Raw genomic sequence first — 19,143 nt, forward strand, 5'->3', positions numbered from 1 at the left:
GAATTACAAACAACTAATCTGAATCTGTTTTAGGAAGATGCTTAAATTACTACAGAGCCTACCCTGAATTCAACACCAAATCCCCTGGCCTGAATAGAAACAGCAAAACTCATGCAGTTGTCTCCATGACTGAAAAACCCCAAACTTAAGCTCTGGAGCAACAGCAAATCTTGTTAAACGGCAGGAGTGCCATTTGGATGTGCACTCTGATTTTTTTTAAAATATATTTTATTGATTCTTTTACAGAGAGGAAGGGAGAGGGATAGAGAGCTAGAAACATCGACCAGCTGCCTCCTGCACACCCCCTACCAGGGATGTGCCCGCAACTAATGTACATGCCCTTGACCGGAATCGAACCTGGGACCCTTCAGACCGCAGACCAACGCTCTATCTACTGAGCCAAACCGGTTTCGGCTGCACTCTGATTTTTAAAATAGAAAGAACAGCCAAATTAAACTGCCTCATCAGTATCAGCCAAGGGAGCTAACTGAGAACAGTCCAAGTGTTGACCATCAACTATTACTGGGAAATGGCTTGGGATGACGAATGAAAGGGAACAATAGCACAGGTTATGAAAATAATAGGGCAAGATGTACAACAAACTAAGGAAGAGAAATCAACTTTTCAGGAAATGCTATATCATTTGCATGCCCCATTACTAACAGTTGCCTACTATAGAATTTTAAGATTACATGCCATACATTGCTACATAGAGAACTTGATTATATGTAACCATCATCGATGTACATACGTGTGTGTGTGTGTGTGTGTGTGTGCGTGCGCGCGCGTGTGTGTGTGTGTGTGTTGAACCCTTGGAATTATCAACATTTAAGGGACCAGCAAAGAGGAACCAATAGAAAAGAGTGGGATAGAGCTAGAAAAGATGGAAGTCAAGAAAGAGTTCCAAGAAAGGAATACTCAATAGGGCCCAAAGCAGCAAAGAGCTCAGAGAGGACTAAGAAGTGCCCAATAAATTTGGTAACCAGAGTCCGGTGACCTTGAAAAGAACAATTTCAGTCGATTGTTAAAGGCAAAAGCTGGTTTACAGTAGGTTAAGGAAAGTACAGTAGGGTAAGGAAAGGGAAGTTTGGAAAACATTCCATCCATTCATTCATTTATTCTAATGCGTACTGAGTGGCTGCTGGGTATACACTGACAGTTGGTTCCAAAGGGAAGAACAGGAGGAGAACAAGGTGAGGCTTTAAAATTTTCCCCAAGTACTTAGAGCTCTGCTGGCCTACGAATCATTCAGGGTCTGATTCACTCCTGTGTGCTTTACGCATATAACATCATAGAAGCTGTTGAAAACTATGAACAGAAGGTGAGTAAAGTGATAAATAGTTAGTACAGTACAAGCCTTAGGTAAATATCTTCACGTGGTACAAGCGATTTGCCTACTCGGGATAACTTCTCCTTCACTCACGATCACCCATTCCCTGCAGTGGAAGCCTGTGGCCCTGAGGTCATTTGGACATTTCTGCAGGATCAAATGGCAGCTTCTCAAAATGAAAGTCCCTCCACTTTGCATACAGTCTCTGCTCTCCAGTTGCAATATCCTCCACCACAAAACTTTCAATTTTTATGATTGGGATCTCAAGTGTCTTGTACTTCACATGGATGCCCCAGTCATGGCTGCAGTTCTGTCTGGCACAGAATACCTTTGCTTTCTTCTCAAAAATCCCCACACTCTTTGGTTTGGGGTGTGATTTAGTCACGAAGCACTCCTTGAAAGCATCTCCAACCACAGTGTAATGGCTTTCCTATAGATGAAGGGATCAAACATTTAAAAAAAAAAAAAAAGAACATTAGAACCAGTTCACAATTGTGATTTAAAAAAAAAACAAAACTCCAGCCAGGCTCAGTAGTTGAGCATCGACCTATGTATGAACCAGGAGGTCACATGGTTCAATTCCTGGTCAGGGCACAAGCCTGGGTTTCGGGCTTGATCTCCAGTAGAGGACGTGCAGGAGGCAGCTGATCAATGATTCTCTCTCATCATTGATGTTTCTATCTCTCTCTCTCCCCCTCTCTGAAATCAATAAAAATATATTAAGAAGAAAAAAAAAGAGAGAACTCCACAATAATCTGCGATGAAGAGCAGGTGGGATCCCACTTATTTCACAGGTGGGGAAAGAAGAAAATATGGATTCACCGGACGGCCAATCCATGCAGAACGACTCCCCATCACATGGGTGGAAGTGAGGGTTGGGGTGGAGGAGCAAGTGAGTTGATAGGGGACATCTCATGAAGAGAAGGACTGAGAAGTTTCCAGGCAACCTGGCTTCTTAAGTAGATACTCTTTATTAATTCAGAAACAAAAGGGGTATTTGTTGTAGATCCATGGAGCCCGAGATCACCAGTGGCCTGACAGGCATAAGCCAAAAGACACAGGGAAAAACAACAAAGGGTCAGTGTGGATCTGAACAGGGTCAGGGATTAATGTGTCCACAGCCAACTTTAGAGCAAACCTTAAAAAAGCCACACAGCACCGCAAATGCAGATCCACAGGAAAATGTACAGTCTAAAAGGGAGACTCAGAATGATCCGGGAACTTGCCAGTATCACCCCTAATATGCTTCCTGTTCAAACAGTTGGATTAGAGACTTCAGTTTTCTGAAGACCAAACAGAACCCTAACGTCATCACTCATCATCTGAACCAGCCCAGATACCACCTAACCCTGTATCGGCAGCAGCTGAGTTACCTCCAATGTCTGTCTTTGGAGACTTTTCTAACCTTTTATCTGAAAGTTTGTTAACTTGCAGACACTGTGTTTTAAAAATAAGGAGACATTTTGTTTATAAAAGTGAACCATATCCCAAAAAGAAAGTTTGGAAAACATAAAATAATACAAAGAGATAAAAATATCATGGAATCTTGCTAAATATTAATACACATTAGTATATTTCCTGTAGTCTTTTTTCTGTACAGTTTTTCTTTTTTCTTGACAGTGATAGCAATTCGCTACTATTATTTCACACATCTATAATTATAGCATATTTATAATGTATCCTGATTACTTTTCCGCTTTACCATTAGTTTATAAGGAGTTTTTCATTATACTATATAAACTTCATAATCATTTTGTTTAATAACCCTGACTTTGGAATAATTTTAGATTAACAGATAAGTTAGAAATGTAGTCCAGAGAATTCCTGAATTCACCTTTCCTGAAATGCTAACTAACATCTTACATAACATAGTACATTTGCCCAAACTAAGAAGTTAACATCAGCACATTACTATTAACTAAAAACTATAGATTTTACCTCTTTTCCTAGTAAAACCCTTTATCTGTTCTAAGATCTAATCCAGGGAACCACACTGAATTTAGCATAGCCGTATTTCTAATGGCTACATAATATTTAATTAGGTGGCTGTGCAGCAATTTTTAAAATGATTTCTTTATTGTTGAAATTAAGGTGGTTGTTGTTTTTAACCTTTTAGCTTTTGTAAAATACATGGACCCATGACACTGGTTCTAAGGAAAGTACGGTATTCTTATAAATATCCAGTAGTGAGTAAGCTTTAATTAGTGCTAAAGAATGACCCAGTGTTCTTCGGAAAAGGCTGCTCACCTCTATCACTCTTATATCCGCTGTATGACAAGCAAAGGCTTTGCACTTTCTGCAGAGCAGTTTCTTATTTTTCTTATCAAGTTCAGGTTCTGCTTTTCCTTGACTATCCCTGATGAATTTTTCATGAATCTGGATCTGGTGAATCTACATGGGAAAAAAGAAAAACCTCATAAATGTAATTAAAGTATAACTAGGATACATATGTGTATACACACACACATATATATGTATATCATTCATTCTGCATATACTTCCATGAACATGTCCTACCTGGTGACTTTGCAAAAATCCTACAGGTAATTTTATTGGTTCTCCTAACTCTTTGTTAGTCAATGTTTAGCTGTGGCCTCCAATTAGTCTTTTAATTTCCTCATCAAAGTTGCCCACAGAGCACTAAAGATGTCCATAAAATAGTCATATGAACCATGCTTTCTACTTTAGTAGCTGGCAAAACTTAAAATGTCCTTCATAAATAGATATATGATATGCATGGGCTGTTTCAGACATATTTACACCCACTTCCAAGGGATAAACCCAATTGAATGAAACAGCAGGCAGAAGAGCCCTCACCATCCAAATCGGTTTTTGTCTCCTCTTCCAACCACAGAGAGTACTGTCAAATTACAGTAAGGTTAAATGTATGTATAGTATGACTGCATTATATTTCAAAATTTACGTTTATTATTTTTTTAATTTTTAAAAATATATTTTTATTGGTTTCAGAGAGGAAGGGAGAGGGAGAGAGAGATAGAAACATCAATGATGAGAGATAATCATTGATCAGCTGCCTCCTGCACGCCCCCTACTGGGGATCAAGCCTGCAACCCGGGCATGTGCCCATGGCTGGAATTGAACCTGGGATCCTTCAGTCCGAAGGCTAACGCTCTATTCACTGAGCCAAAACGGCTAGGGCTGTGTTTATTTAAAATAAACATAAGGAGCCCAGGCGGCATGGCTCAATGGTTAAGCTTTGACCTAGAACCAGGAGGTCACAGTTCAATTTCTGGTCAGGGCACATTCCCAGGTTGCAGGCTTGATCCCCAATGTGGGGCATGCAGAAGGTAGCCGATCAGTGATTCTCTCTCATCATTGATGTTTCTATCTCTCTCTCCCTCTCCCTTCCTTTCTGAAATCAATAAAAACATTTAAAAAAATAAAATAAAATAAACATAAGGAGATTCTAAAGGGTGAAGAGAGGAAGGCAGACTAGCTAGGAACCCTGGGACCCTATGGCAGTAAGTTCCCTGTTTGTTGTTGTTTTTCATCTCATATATCCTAGATTGGAGCTGAAGAAACTGGCAACCAAAAAGTTTGAACAGCCAGACCAGTGTGGCTCAGTGGTTGACCTATGAACCAGGAGGTCACGGTTCGATTCCAGGTCAGGGCACATGCCCGGGTTGGGGGCTCAATCCCCAATGGAGGTGTGCAGGAGACTGGCGATCAAGAGTCTCTCTCGTTATTGGTGTTTCTGTCTCTCTCTCCCTCTCTGAAATAAATAAAAATACGTATTTTTTAAAAGTCTCAACAAATGCTTATTCTCTCAAGCCCAAAGGCCAGGAAAGGGGCAGCCTAGAAAGACAGAAAACTTTTAGCCAAGAAATATTCTACTCCAGCCAAATACCAAAGAATAAAACAAAATAAATAAAAAACTGTGACCCAATTCCCACCCATGCCAGCAAAGGCTGAGTGGAGAACCTAGATTTCCACTTTGTGGGGCTGTAATGAAATGCCCCAACCCACTCACCTGGTGGTGTCAGAGAAGGCCAAGTAGGGAGCTAGGACTTTCATTCCTGCTTAATGGTAGTCGCCCCTCCCCCTTGTCTATGGTGTCACTGGAGACCACGTGGGGAGCCAGAACTCCCACCTCCACCCAGCAGTAACAAGGAACCTCCCCCTCATTGGTATCAACAGAAGCTGAGTAGGGAACTGTAGAGAGCGCTTGGGAAGGCACATGAGCTGATTGCTGGCTGAGTCCAGTGGTGTCAGCAGAGCCACATCCTGGAAATATACCTTGCCAGAGGCAGGTATGTTGTCAGCCTGACCTTTAGTTCAGGTGCCGGGGAGTGGGTTTCATTATCTAAGTTTAGCCAGGCGCCAGGAACTGACGCAATTATCCAGGCTCAGCCAGGAATGACAATTACAAAGAAGCCCCAAGAATGAAGAATTGCAGCTTGATCTTTAACCCCGATTTCACATAATTTCCTTTGTCTTAAATTCTAGTAAAACTTCCTGGTATCATGCTGTATATAATAAATGCATTGCACTAGCCCTGGGTCACTGTCTCTCCATCTGAGGGCAGCGTCCCACCTGGCCCCAGCTTTACTTAAAGTCTATCCCCAGCCGCCCCTATTCAGGACTCGTCCACTCTCTAGCCGTGCTGGTCGCGGCCTAAGAGAGAAAACTTATAGGGAACCTGGACTTCTATTTCCACCTAGCAGTGATGAGATAATGTCGCTATCTACTCTGCCAGAAAGGTGCCAGAAAAATCCAGCTAACACAGAAGGTTAAATAAGATCCCAAATCTCTTAATATGATATGAAAATGTCCGGGTTTCAATAAAAAAATCACTCTTCATACCAAAAACCAGAAAAATGTCAAACTGAATGAAAAAAAGTTAATCAATGGATACCACCACCGAGAAGACAGAAGTTATCAGAGAAAGATTTTAAAGCAGCCACGATAAAAATGCTTCAATGAGTAGTCAGAAACACTCTTGAAACATGAGCAACTATAAAGGCTCAATGAAAAAATGGAAGTTATAAAAATCCAAATGGATATTTTAGAATTGAAAGATGTAATAACAAAAATAAAAAGCTCAGTGGATGGGCTCAACAGTAAAATAGAGGGGACAAAGGAAAGAATCAGTGAACTGGAACATAAAATAATAGAAATTACTCAATTGGAACAACAGAAATAATATAGAGCACGAGAAAATAATAATGAACAGAGCCCCAGGGACCTTTAGGAGAGTCCTGGAAGGAGAGGAGAAAGAGAGCAGAGCTTAAAAAGTACAACAGGGGGTAGGGGAGGCTGGGGAAGATCAATGGGGGGAAAAAGGAGACATATGTACTACTATGTGTAATACTTTAAACAATAAAAAAAAGTACTGGAAGAAATAATGGCTGAATACTCCCCAATATAAACTTACAGATTCAAAAAGCTGAACAAAAACCAAACAGGATAAATCCAAAGAAATCCACACCAAAACACATTATAATTAAAGTTCTGAAGACTAAAGACATAGAAAAAAATCTTAAAAGTAGCCTGAAAAAAGTGACACCTTACTTATAGAGGAAAAACAATTTGAATGACAGCAGATTCCTCATCAGAGACCATGAAGGCCAATATGTCCTTAAAAAATAAAGGGGAGCTCTAGCTAGTTTGACTCAGTGGATAGAGCATCAACCTGCGGACTGAAGGGTCCCAGGTTTGATTCTGGTCAAGGACACATGCTCAGGTTTCAGGTATCTCCAGCTGGGGAGGGAGAATGTGCAGGAGGCAGCTGATCAATGATTCTCTCTCATCATTTATGATTCTATCTCTCTCTCTCCTTCTCCTGAAATAAATAAGAATTAAAAATTAAATAAAAATATGCCCTAACTGGTTTGGCTCAGTGGATAGAGCATCGGCCTGCGGACTGAAGAGCCCAGGTTAGATTCCAGTCAAGGGTACATGCCGGGGTTGCATGCTTGATCCCCAGTATGGGGCTTGCAGGAGGCAGCTGATCAATGATATTCTCTCATCATTGATGTTTCTACCTCTCTCTCCCTCTCCCTTCCTCTCTAAAATCAATAAAAAAATATTTTTAAAAAATTAAATAAAAATAAAGGGGAAATCAAGACAATCTGAGATGAAGAGAAACTAAGAAACCTTGTTTACCAGTGGAATTTCCCTAAAAGAATGGCAAAAGGAAGTTCTCTAAACAGAAGGAAATGATAAAAGAAGGAGTCTTAGAACATCATAAACAAAGAAAGAACATGGTGATTTCCACAATGTCAGCTGTAAAATCAAGCATCCAATTTTTAAAAATGTACTTATATCTAATTATATTCAATTATATACTAAAATTCAGTTAAATAGTAATAATCCCAAATATTTTAAATGTTACATGGGCAATAAATCCCAGGAAGTTAAAACTATTACTGCTATACTTAAAACTAACTCAATGGGTAAAGAGGCTCAACCAATGTCACAAATTAAGTCTATAGCTCACTGCCTCTCCCTTCCACCCATGACAGAAGAAGCTTAGTTCCACGGACTAAGGTGGAAAAAAGCGAAACCATAAAACCCTGATTGTGTGCTGTCATGGGTACACATCATGTTGGAAGTTCTTTTTGACATTTTATTCTCTACTCCATGAGGAAGGAAGGTGGGCTTCCTCATTTTAATTTCAAACTAGAACTGTGAAAAATGCCCTTTATACCTTATTTCTCCAGAATTACATACTCCCTAATCCTGAAGCTTCCCTCATGGAAATCAGTCCCTGGATACCTCTGGACCATCTACATGTTAAAATGGCTGCAGAGTCACCAGAGAGTCCCTGGGGACCACAGTGCTCTAAGGAAGGTCGGCCGCATGCAGACAATGGGCAATGCAACTGTGGGACGGGGGAAGAAAGCTTAGTCTCCATCTCCTTCTACTTGGTGCCACCCTAACGAGTTTCTTCCTCCCACTAAAGCCAATATGCAGGGACCAGGGTGCTCAGATCCCAAGCCCTATCAAAACAACACAGAAAATCTGTAATACTGTCAACAATAAAACAAAACAACACCACAGAAAGGGCCCTCACCCCAAGAAACATAATTCCTTTTAGTTTTAAGAATATAAGGTTGTTCCTACCTTGTTGTACTTCTACTAAGCCTCTGAAAGCAAAGCCTTCCTCTACGATAGGATAGGGATGATGCCAAGACTCCATTCACCTAGCTGCCACATAATGACTACCAGCTACATTTGTTCTGAATTCCCTCTCATTCTTTACCATCTCTGCCCATTTCCTATCTATGGGTGTTAGGGGAATCCCAAATGCTAGGCAACAGCCCAATTTGACAGATAAGTTGCCCGTTTTCTCCTCACTCCACTGCTTGACCTGGTGTTCTGGCTACAAAACAATGTCCATGCCTGGTCCAGCCTTCATCTTCCTTATTAGACTTTAACTCTACTATTTCTGCCACATGTGAGTCTAATAAGTAGCTTGTCACCCTGTGGAGGGGATAAAGATTATTCCAGAGGTATTAAAGCTAATATGGTTTTAAGGCCTTTATTGGCAACATCCTTATGTCCTACATAGGTGGCTCAGTTAAAAACCCCTATCCCTCAGTAAAATTAAGGGAAAAAAATTAAGAGGAATTTCCCTGCAATTCTTCCTTGAAAATATGGAAGAGGGGTTTTTAAAATATCTTGATTTCCAAACTTTAGGAAGAAATGTTTATTAAAAATGAGTAAACACTAAAATAAAATTGTATTTTTGTCCTAAAATAAGTGTTCATTTGCTTTGCTTTACATCACAGATTCTTAGTACTTTTGGAGCATAGAGATTATGACTTTTTAAAAATTGTGGACACCGTGCAGTTGGCCTACTGAAGCGGAAGGTTCATCTTTATGAAGTTACAGTATGCCTTTCACCTGTGTCCAATGACTCATTTTTTTAGCACTTATTTTATACTAGGCACTGTGCAAAGCAATGCATACATTTCATTTTAGCCCCAAAACTGCTGTGAGTTTAATATTTTACACATTTCCCCAACTTTACAAATGAGGAAACTGATGATTTTAAAAACAGAGTAATGACCTGAGGTTGTACATCTTGTAAGTGGCGGAGCTGGAACTGGAACCACTGATTCTAATGTGAACGCTCTCCCCCGGCCCTGCAGTGCTCGATGCTTCCAGAGGTTCTGAGATGAAAATCTCTGCAGAGTCTGGAGAAAGTCTGAGTGTGCATGTGCATGTGTGTCCATTTTCCCTCCTCTGGTTCCATGCCTCCGAGTTATAAAGGGAATTACAATAAAATGAAGGTTTCTACCAAGAGGCTGAACTGAACAGGTGTGCCATGCCAAAGTATACATGATTATCCATATCTGCAATTAGGCACCCAACACCTGCACAGTGCAATGGGCGCTTTTCTCTGGGGACTCCAGATGTTGGAAAGAGATCTGAGGAAAAGACTAAGAAAGACTATGTCTTGCAGTGTTAGGTTATTGTCCTCAAGATAAACTCAATGAAAGAGCGATTCTAGCTCAGTTTGCCTTTTAGATTTAAAAGCACAACTTCGGGCCCTAACTGGTTTGGCTCAGTGGATAGAGCTTCGGCCTGCGGACTCAAGGGTCTCAGGTTTGATTCCGGTCAAGGGCATGTACCTTGGTTGCGGGCACATCCCCAGTAGGGGGTGTGCAGGAGGCAGCTGATTGGTGTTTCTCTCTCATCGATGTTTCTAACTCTCTATCCCTCTCCCTTCCTCTCTGTAAAAAATCAATAAATTATATTTAATAACTAAATAACTAACTAAATAAATAAATAAAAATAATAAAAGCATAACTTCGGGCATCAGCATTAATAAAATATATTTTAATCTCATTGAGACTTAAAAGCAGAATGAACTAGATGTTCACTGCAGGACAAATTTTTAAGATTAAACTTCCTGTTCTAATGCAACACTCAGCCATCTGATTAAAGGTACCCACCTTGCTCATCTTCCCTGGTACTTATGGTCAGATTCGGAAAGAGGAGCAGATGAAAAGACTTACCTTTTTTTTAAATACTGTTTCATCCCATGCCTGGAGGCTTAGAATGGAGTCATTCATCATTTTTTCTTTGTATATGTTTATTTTTTCTTTTTCAATTACATCGGCATTACTAGTCACAAGGAAGCACTTGCTACCTCTTGCTCTTCCTCTGCCTGTCAGAAAATAAATATTTCACTCGGTGCCTTTGATTTAAAGTTCTGACAAATCTGAGCATAGGTAAGCTAAGGGAAACCATAAAAACCATAACACCATATTCCTAAAATTCAACTCTGGGTCACTGAATCCTGCTTTCCAGGGAGGCTGAGCCGTCAGAGCACAGACGGAGAGGCGGGTGTGCACCTGCACGCTAGGCATGCAGACGAACTGGGAGCCCGCCGCACTCTCCATGCTGCAGTGTGACCAGACAGCCACACGATCAGAAACACTGCTTAACAGAGAATCCAACATGAACCCTCAGGATGACTCTGTGAGGGCTCTAAGGTGAATAATAACAGAACCTCCCTCGGGAGCTTTCTAGGAAATGGGGAAATAAGCTATGTTCACAACCACAAGAATATAGGTGGAAAAGGAGAAGTGCTGAAAGACATGAAGAGTTACGGATGTTCAAAAGAGAGATGACTGACAGCTGGGGGAATTTGGGACAGGTGATAGGGACGTGGGGGAAGAGGTAAAACGATCATCAGTAGCAATACATGAGCAATTCCTTCAATAAGGAGAAAATGATGAAGTCAGGTTGGCTGAAGTGAATCATGAATAAAGGGGAAGAACTGGAAAGATAAAATGGGTGCTCGATTTGAAAACTCTGTTAACATCAAGCCCGGCTGGTGTGACTCAGTGGTTGAGCATCGACCTATGAACCGGGAGGTCATGGTTTGATTTCAAGTCAGGGGGCTCCATCCCCAGTGGGGGTGTGCAGGAGGAAGCCGGTCATTGCTTCTCTCTCATCATGGATGTTTCTCTCTCTCTATCCCTTCTCTGAAATAAAGAAATATATATATATATATAACATAACTCTGTAACATCACGAAAATTGGGGAACCACTGCAGTTTCTATTCAGGGAAGTGACACATTCAGAGCTTTTTCCAGGAAAGGTAATGTGGCAGCTGCTGTTACAGAAACTGAAAAAGGAAGAGAGGCTAATTCGGAGACGCTGGTGCAAGTGGGAGAGAAGAGCTCCTTGGACCCAGCGGGCCCAGCGGCACCACACGCACAGCCACAGCCAGGAAAGGTGTGCATGCCAACGGCCAGAGCCCCAAACCAGTGGGGATTATCCTTCTGAAAACATGTCCGTCAGTGTTGGTCAGGTACACCGTTTTCATCGTGAACAAGAATTAAAACAGTGGACAAAACGGTAGCCACCCAATCCGGGCCCAGCAAGTCACCTTTTGGGCAGCGATACCAGAGTCCCCTGTGCCACTGGCCACACACACAAGCAGGACTCGGCAAAGGAGAAAGGCCGGAATGACGGGTACCCTCACCAATCAGACAAACTGGCTGACATTTAAAACAGCACCAAAGCTTCGCTCACCTCTGGTCTGGATCATTCTGATGACATTGCCCACGTACTCGTACAGGATGACCAGATTGCACTGAGCAATGTCGATGCCTTCATCAGCGACTGAGGTGGCGATCAGAATCTTCTTATCGCCGTTGGCCCGGAATGCATCCAGTACACACTTCTGGGCTGGGAGGGTCATTCCTGGGCCAGAGTCAGAGGGCATTACAACTCACCAAAGAGGGAATCTTACCCTTGAAGAAAAGCAGCTAGTAACGATGGAATGCTTACTACACGCCAGGTACTGTGGTAAGGGCTTTGTATTCATGATCTCTCAACAACCCCAGGCTGCAGGGCCTATTCCTATCATTGCTACAGAGAGCACATGCAGGGTGGTGCACCTTGGACTCTGCCACAACACTGCCTGAGTTCAAATTCCAGCTGCGGCATTTACCAGCTGTGTGGCTTCAGTTGTGCTGTCTCAAAACAAACACTGATTAAGAAAATATATTAACTAATCGTAATACCTTTGCATGTGTAGAGGAGTTGACAGCTGACAAAACATTTTCATCTACTCACTCACGGGAACCTCACACGTCTCTTAGGTTGACGTGGCAAGTGCCACCATTCCTCTTCACAGATGAGGACCCTGAGGCTTTTGGAAGTGTGACAAGCTGACAGGCTAGCTTGCAGCAGCACCTGGCCTTGCATTTTTAAGTCTAGGATCCTAAGAGTGAGCAGTTCTCAGCCACTGATATAATGAGAGGAGAAAGAACTTCGGCGATCCCCACTTTAGAGTTAATAGAATTTATAAAAGTTCCATTTTTTTCCCTAGTATATCGGCTGTCAAAATCTTGAGATACACTTTGTGAAGGACAAAACAACTTCAAGACAGACTCCATGCTTCATTCATTTCTGAACTTCTTCATTCATTTGTTCATCCAACATTTATTCGGCATTATGGTTTGTCAGATAAGAATACCACGGTTAAAGGTCCACTTTTATCTACAAGGAGCTCATAGTCTGAGGAAGAGGGGTAGAACAGGAAGCTAGAGTTCCATGTGACGAGCAATGAAGTGGAGGCAGAATGGATGCTGTGGGAATGTGGAGGGGGCTGGGAAGGCTGTCTGGCAGAAGCACAATGACCGGCACAGGCTAAGGTCTAAATAAATGTGGATGGATGGATGGATGAATAACTGAGGAAACAAACAAGAACATGTTTTCTGAGTGTTTATTTGTGGGGAAATAACAAAGGTGGAAACCATATTGGACTCATGTTGCAGTCAGATGGCACAGAACTTTGACCACAGGAATCTGTGGCGTTCAGTCGGAGAAAGATAAATATCACGTGATCGCACTCATTTGTGGAATATAATGAACAACATAAACAAAAATAGAGCCTGAGTCATAGAAGCATCCAACAGACTGTCCAACCTAAGAGGGTAGGCAGGGGAGTGGGGCGAGGGGAGAGATCAACCAAAGGACTTGTATGCATGAATATGAGCATAACCAATGGATACAGACAGTAGAGGGGTGAGGGCATGTGCAGGGGGGGAGTGGCTGGGGAGAGGTCAATGGGGGGAAAAGAAGACATATGTAATACTTTAAACAATAAATAATTAAAAAAAAAAAAGAATCTGTGGTGTTGGACTTCATTTGGTAAGCCACATTTTCAAAATCTGAATTTGCCCTTTAGAGTCATGAAATTTAAAATGTGTATAAGGTGGAAGGGCAAGGGTGATGACTGAGGACTGACAGGGTGGGAACTGCTTATAACACTACAGAGGAGGAACAGAGAGGATGTCACTGCTGGTCACTGAGGCGTGGGGAGCACAGCTGTGAGAACGCCAGGGGAGGGCTGGCCACCTGGCTCCTCCTGGATGATCACAGAGGCAGCCTTACATCCTCTGACCACCCTCGCTAGAGTTCAGGCTTGTCTACTTGGACTACTTTTTTAAACTCAAAGTATATAACACACACAAAAGCATGTACAGTTTAAAGAACAATGAAGTAGAAAGAGAACATTTCCATTTAAAGTTAATCTGCTGGTTGAGCAGAAGAGTGACATGCTCAAACAATACGTAAAATAAAGAGCCCTGACCGGTTTGGCTCAGTGGATAGAGCGTCGGCCTGCGGACTGAAGGGTCCCAGGTTCGATTCTGGTCAAGGGCATGTACCTTGGTTGTGGGCACATCCCCAGTAGGGAGTGTGCAGGAGGCAGCTGATTGATGTTTCCCTCTCATCGATGTTTCTAACTCTCTCTCCCTCTCCCTTCTTCTCTGTGAAAAAATCAATAAAATATATTTTTTAAAAATATGTAACAAAAAGAATGGGAGGAGGCAATGTCTGCAACTTTCTAGCATGTGAGCATGTGATGGCCTTTTGATATGTCAACTTGGCTAGGCTGAACTACAGTCCCTAGTGGAATTTGCACTTGTAATTAAAGTTCTTAATCAGTTGACATTAAAGAATCAACAGGGGCTTCACCCTAGGTGGGCCTAACCTAATCAATAATACTGATTAGGTATTAGTATTAAAAAAGGGCTTAGATGTTTCCTGAGCTCAGGGACTTCAAACAGCTCATGGCTATGGGGTTCCAGCCGGCTCCTAACCACCTACCCTGCAGACCTGACTTGTTTTGCCAGTACCTTGTAATAAATCCCTGTGTGTATGTATATGTACGTATCTGTGTGTGTGTGTGTGTGTGTACACACACACACACTAGAGGCCCGCTGCATGAAATTCGTGCACAGGAGTGTGTTTCCCTCAGCCCAGCCTGCACCCTCTCCAATCTGGGACTCCTCGAGGGATGTCTGACTGCCCGTTTAGGCCCGATCTTGGTAGGATCGGGCCTAAACGGGCAGTCGGACATACCTCTCACAATCCAGGACTGCTGGCTCCCAACTGCTCTCCTGCCTGCCTTCCTGATTGCCCCTAACTGCTTTTGCCCACCAGCCTGATCACCCCCTAACCACTCCCCTGCCAGCCTGATTGCCCTGCAGGCTGGTCCCTCCCAACTGCTCTCCCCTGCAGGCCTGGGTCCCCCCACAACTGCTCTTCCCTGTAGGCCCAGTTGCCCCCAACTTCCCTCCTCTGCTGGCCTGGTCACCCCTAACTGCCCTCCCCTGCAGGCTTGATTGCCCCCAACTGCCCTTCCTTGCAGTCCTGGTCCCTCCCAACTACCCTCCCCTGCTGGCCATTTTGTGGCGGCCATCTTGTGTACACATGGGGGCAGCCATCTTGTGTGTTGGAATGATGGTCAATTTGCATATTACTCTTTTATTAGATAGGCGATATATATATATATATATATATATATATATATAGTCTATTGGTTTTGCTTCTTTAGTTGAACCCTGATACAAACATAAAAAAAAGATTCAATAGATTATATATATTCTTATATGTAATATACTATATATAAATACCTATGTTCTTATTTGTTTTGCCACGTCCAGTCAATATCTCAGGTTTTAGAAAGCTGAGTTTAGAATTTTCCTCAATCCATTTCTTTAAAGCCTGAAAACAAAAAGCAATTATCAGTTAGGCCCTATTTGTATGCCATCTGTATTAATTCAATACTGAAGTATATGCAAGAAGGAAAAATCACGTTAAGCTGGTATACAGACAGTTTTCAGATTGATAAATCTAAGAAAACTGCTTCTTGGAATTGAATTCTATGCAATAATTAACCATAAAGGTACAAATCTTTGTCATTGAAGATATATTTTTAAAATATATTTTATTGATTTTTTACAGAGAGGAAGGAAGAAGGAGAGAGAGTTAGAAACATCAATGAAAGAGAAACATAAATCAGCTGCCTCCTGCACAGCCCCCACTGGGGATGTGCCCGCAACCAAGGTACATGCCCTTGACTGGAATCAAACCTGGGACCCTTGAGTCTACAGGCCGACTCTTTATCCACTGAGCCAAACCGGTCAGGGCTGAAGATATTTTTTAAGTGATAAAAGCAAAGTTTAGATTTAAAGTGGGTATGTAAAACTAAAAAGTGAATTTAGCAAGATCTAGGACACAAGATCAATATACAGAAATCAGTTGTATTTCTATATACCAGCAACAGACAAAAGTACCATTTACAATAGCATTAAAAAGTAATACTAAGGTATAAGTCTAACAAAATACGTGCAGAATCTGTATGGTGAAAACAACAAAACACTGATAAAAGGAACCAAAGAAGATGTGGTAGGTGGCATCGGAGGCAGCCCTCAATGATCTGTTTCCCTGGCATTCAGATCCTTATGTCCCTTCCCCTCAAGTGTGAATTGAACTTATTAACTTGCTTCTAATTAACAAAACAGTACAGATATGATGAGATATCACTTCCCAGTTGAAGTTATAAAATGACTGTGACTTCCATAGTAGGCATTCTTCCTCAGTCTCCCTGGAAAACTCAGGGAAAGCCAGCCACCAGGCAGCCTGTGGAAAGGCCCACGCGAGTGAGCTTAGAAGCCCATCTTCCGTCCGGCTGGTGTGGCTCAGTGGTTGAGTGTCAACCTATGAACCGGGAGGTCACGGTTCGATTCCCGGTCAGGGCATATGCCTGGGTTACAGGCTCAGTCCCCAGTGTGGGGCATACAGGAGGCAGCTGATCAGTAAGTCTTTCTCATCATTGATGTTTCTATCTCTCTCTCACTCTCCATTCCTCTCTGAAATCAGTAAAAATGTATTTAAAAAAGAAAAGAAGCAACACATCTCCTGAAGCCTGCCAATAGACACCTCAGTGAGGTGGAAGTTGATCCTCCCAATTCAAGCCTTGAGATGACTGCAGCCATGGCCAACACCCTCACTGCAGCCTCATGAGACGCTGAGCCAGAAACACCCAGTTAAGTTGTTTCCGCTTCCTGACCCATAGATACTGTAAGATAATAGATGTTTGTTGGTCCCAGTCACTAAGTTGTGGGGAAATTTGTTGTCAGCAATAGGTAACTAACACAGAATCCCTATATAAATAAAGAGATATACTATGGTCATGGATTGGAAGACTTGATGTTATTAAGATGTCATTTCTCCCCGATATTGTTTGTAGATTCAATGCAATCCCAAAAGAGATCCCAAGGAGACTTTTTCATAGATGTGGACAAGCTGATTTTAACATATAAATGGAAAGACAAAGGAAGACAGCTAAAACAATTTTAAAGAAAAGAAAAAGTTAGAGAACTCATACTAGCTGATTGCAAGACTTACTATAAAGCTATAGCAATCAAGACAGTGTGGTATGTATAACAATAAAAAATGGACAATTTACTTCTGTCTCAACATAGATGGATCTCAAAAACATTATGCAAAAGAATTAAGTAAAATGAAAACAGTCACAAAGGTCCACCTGTTTTCTGGTTTTATCTACATGAAATGTCCAGAATAGGCAAATCTATAGAGACAGAAAGTGATAAGCGATTACTTAGGACTCAGTAGAATTCTGATGAGGAGTGATTGCAAATGAGTGGGAAGTTTCTTTGTGGGGAGATGGAAATGTTCTAAAATTAGATTTTGGTGATAGTTGCATTACTCTGTAAATATACTAAACAAAATGTTATTATACAATTTATATGGATGAACTCTAAGGAATAAAGATTACCTATAAATAAATCAAACAAAACAAAAACAAAAAGACAGTGTGGATGGGTGAAAGGACAGACATATAGATAAATGGAACAGAATAGAGAATCCAGAAATAGATCCACATAAATACAGTCAACTGATTTTTTTTTAAGTTACAAAGGCAATTCAATGGAGAAAGAATAGTCTTCTCAATATACAGTGGTGGAACAACTGGATGTCCACATACAAAAAGAAAAAAAAGCATCTGAACCCATACCTCAAAGTGGATTGAAGAGCTAACAATAAAATGTGAAAGCTTCTAGAAGATAACACAGAGGAAAACCTTTGTGGTTGTGGGTGAGCAAAGTGCTCTTAGATACAATACCAAAAGCACAATCCACAAAAAGAAAACATTGATTAACTGGACTTCATCAAAAGCTAAAACTTTCCATCTGTAAAAGATAGACACTGTTAAGAATGAAGACCAGAAGAAAAAATTTCAAATCATATTCCCAACAGAGGACTTTTTGTCAGAATGAAAGATCACTCAAAAATAACATGATAAACAATCCAACTACACCCAATTTTAAATTGGGCAAAAAATGTGAACAGACACGTCACCAAAAAAGATGTGTGGATGGCTAATAAGTATATGAAAAATGTTAAACAGTATTAGTCATTAGTCAAATGCAAATTAAAACCCTAGTGAGATGTCACTACATACCCATAGAATGGATAAAAATTTTTAAATCAATGAAAAGAATAAAAAACACATAAAGGTATCAAGACATCTTTATAAACTAGAGTAATTACAACAGTGAAGTAAAGAGAAGACAATCTTTTCAATAAAATGGTACTGCTCAATTTGTTATCCACAAGGAGGAGGAAGCTTACATCCACAAGTGCTCTGGTTTTCACGAAGAGAATGGTTCTGGTCTCCGGGTTTAAGTGGTACTCCTCTTGCAAGATGAAGCAGAGGTCCTTCAGTTTAGGGTTCTCGTTGCTGGGATCCATAGAAATGCTCTCTAGTTCTTGCAACCTTTCTGCAAAAGGAGAACGTTTGTAAACGACATAAATTCTAGAAATTTAGAACACACTGGGACCTTCAGCTATAGTCCAGTTAATCTCTTAATCTGACCAGAATTGTGTAAGTGAAAACCACCAATTGAATGCATACATTAAATACATCAATAAATGCTTATATTTTGTTTCCCCCCGGAGAGCTGGTTGTTCAATGTTTAACAGCACATCACTCGGTTACACATATGTGTAAGTAAATACCTCAGTATAGGCCCCCCCAAAATTATTAATAGCAATTACCTTTGGGGGAAAAATTGGCGAGAAGGAGAAGGAAGCCTTACTTTTCATTTAATATCTTCCTATATTTTTCTTAATATGAGGGATATGGGATTATGGGCCATTTTGGTTTTCCTCTTACATAGAAGTATATATAAATTACAGTATTTTTAACTTAATTAAAACAAATTTTTTGTAGTTTGTAAACCTTTATAAAATTACTGAAAGTAAAATCAAAATATGCTACTATTAACTAATTCCATGAAATATATCCTTTGCAAATCCTACTATTTTTCCTTCTTCAAAATTGGAACTAGGGTAAGACGCAGGTTCTTTCCATTAGTACCAGATTTCCCTGAGGCTCAATGGTCCCGCCATCTGCATAAGCCCAGGACACATTCTGCCTGAGCATCACCAAATGCTAAATACAAGGCGGTACCATTATGCTATCACTGGAGTCACCAGGCTGCGTGGC

The 19,143-nt window shown here is 41.2% G+C and overlaps 1 protein-coding gene across 3 annotated transcripts in view; it reads right to left on the reverse strand.

The window, feature by feature from the left end:
- RIGI (RNA sensor RIG-I) overlaps nt 1-19,143 on the reverse strand; it is a 59,911-nt gene that overhangs the window by 876 nt on the left and 39,892 nt on the right. For 2 of the 3 annotated variants that reach the window (XM_054727528.1, XM_008142005.3), the window contains exons 13-18: nt 18,267-18,415; nt 15,242-15,332; nt 11,847-12,017; nt 10,318-10,469; nt 3,578-3,721; nt 766-1,760 (exon numbers count right to left, since the gene is read on the reverse strand). In XM_054727528.1, coding sequence (XP_054583503.1) covers nt 1,464-1,760; nt 3,578-3,721; nt 10,318-10,469; nt 11,847-12,017; nt 15,242-15,332; nt 18,267-18,415 — 1,004 coding nt within the window. In that variant the 3' untranslated portion in view covers nt 766-1,463. Of the gene's footprint in view, nt 1-765; nt 1,761-3,577; nt 3,722-10,317; nt 10,470-11,846; nt 12,018-15,241; nt 15,333-18,266; nt 18,416-19,143 lie in introns of those variants that run through there. The other variant, XM_054727527.1, reaches the window with a different exon arrangement.

Source organism: Eptesicus fuscus, chromosome 15, assembly GCF_027574615.1.
Source record: "Eptesicus fuscus isolate TK198812 chromosome 15, DD_ASM_mEF_20220401, whole genome shotgun sequence".
Classification (NCBI taxonomy): Eukaryota; Metazoa; Chordata; class Mammalia; order Chiroptera; family Vespertilionidae; genus Eptesicus; species Eptesicus fuscus.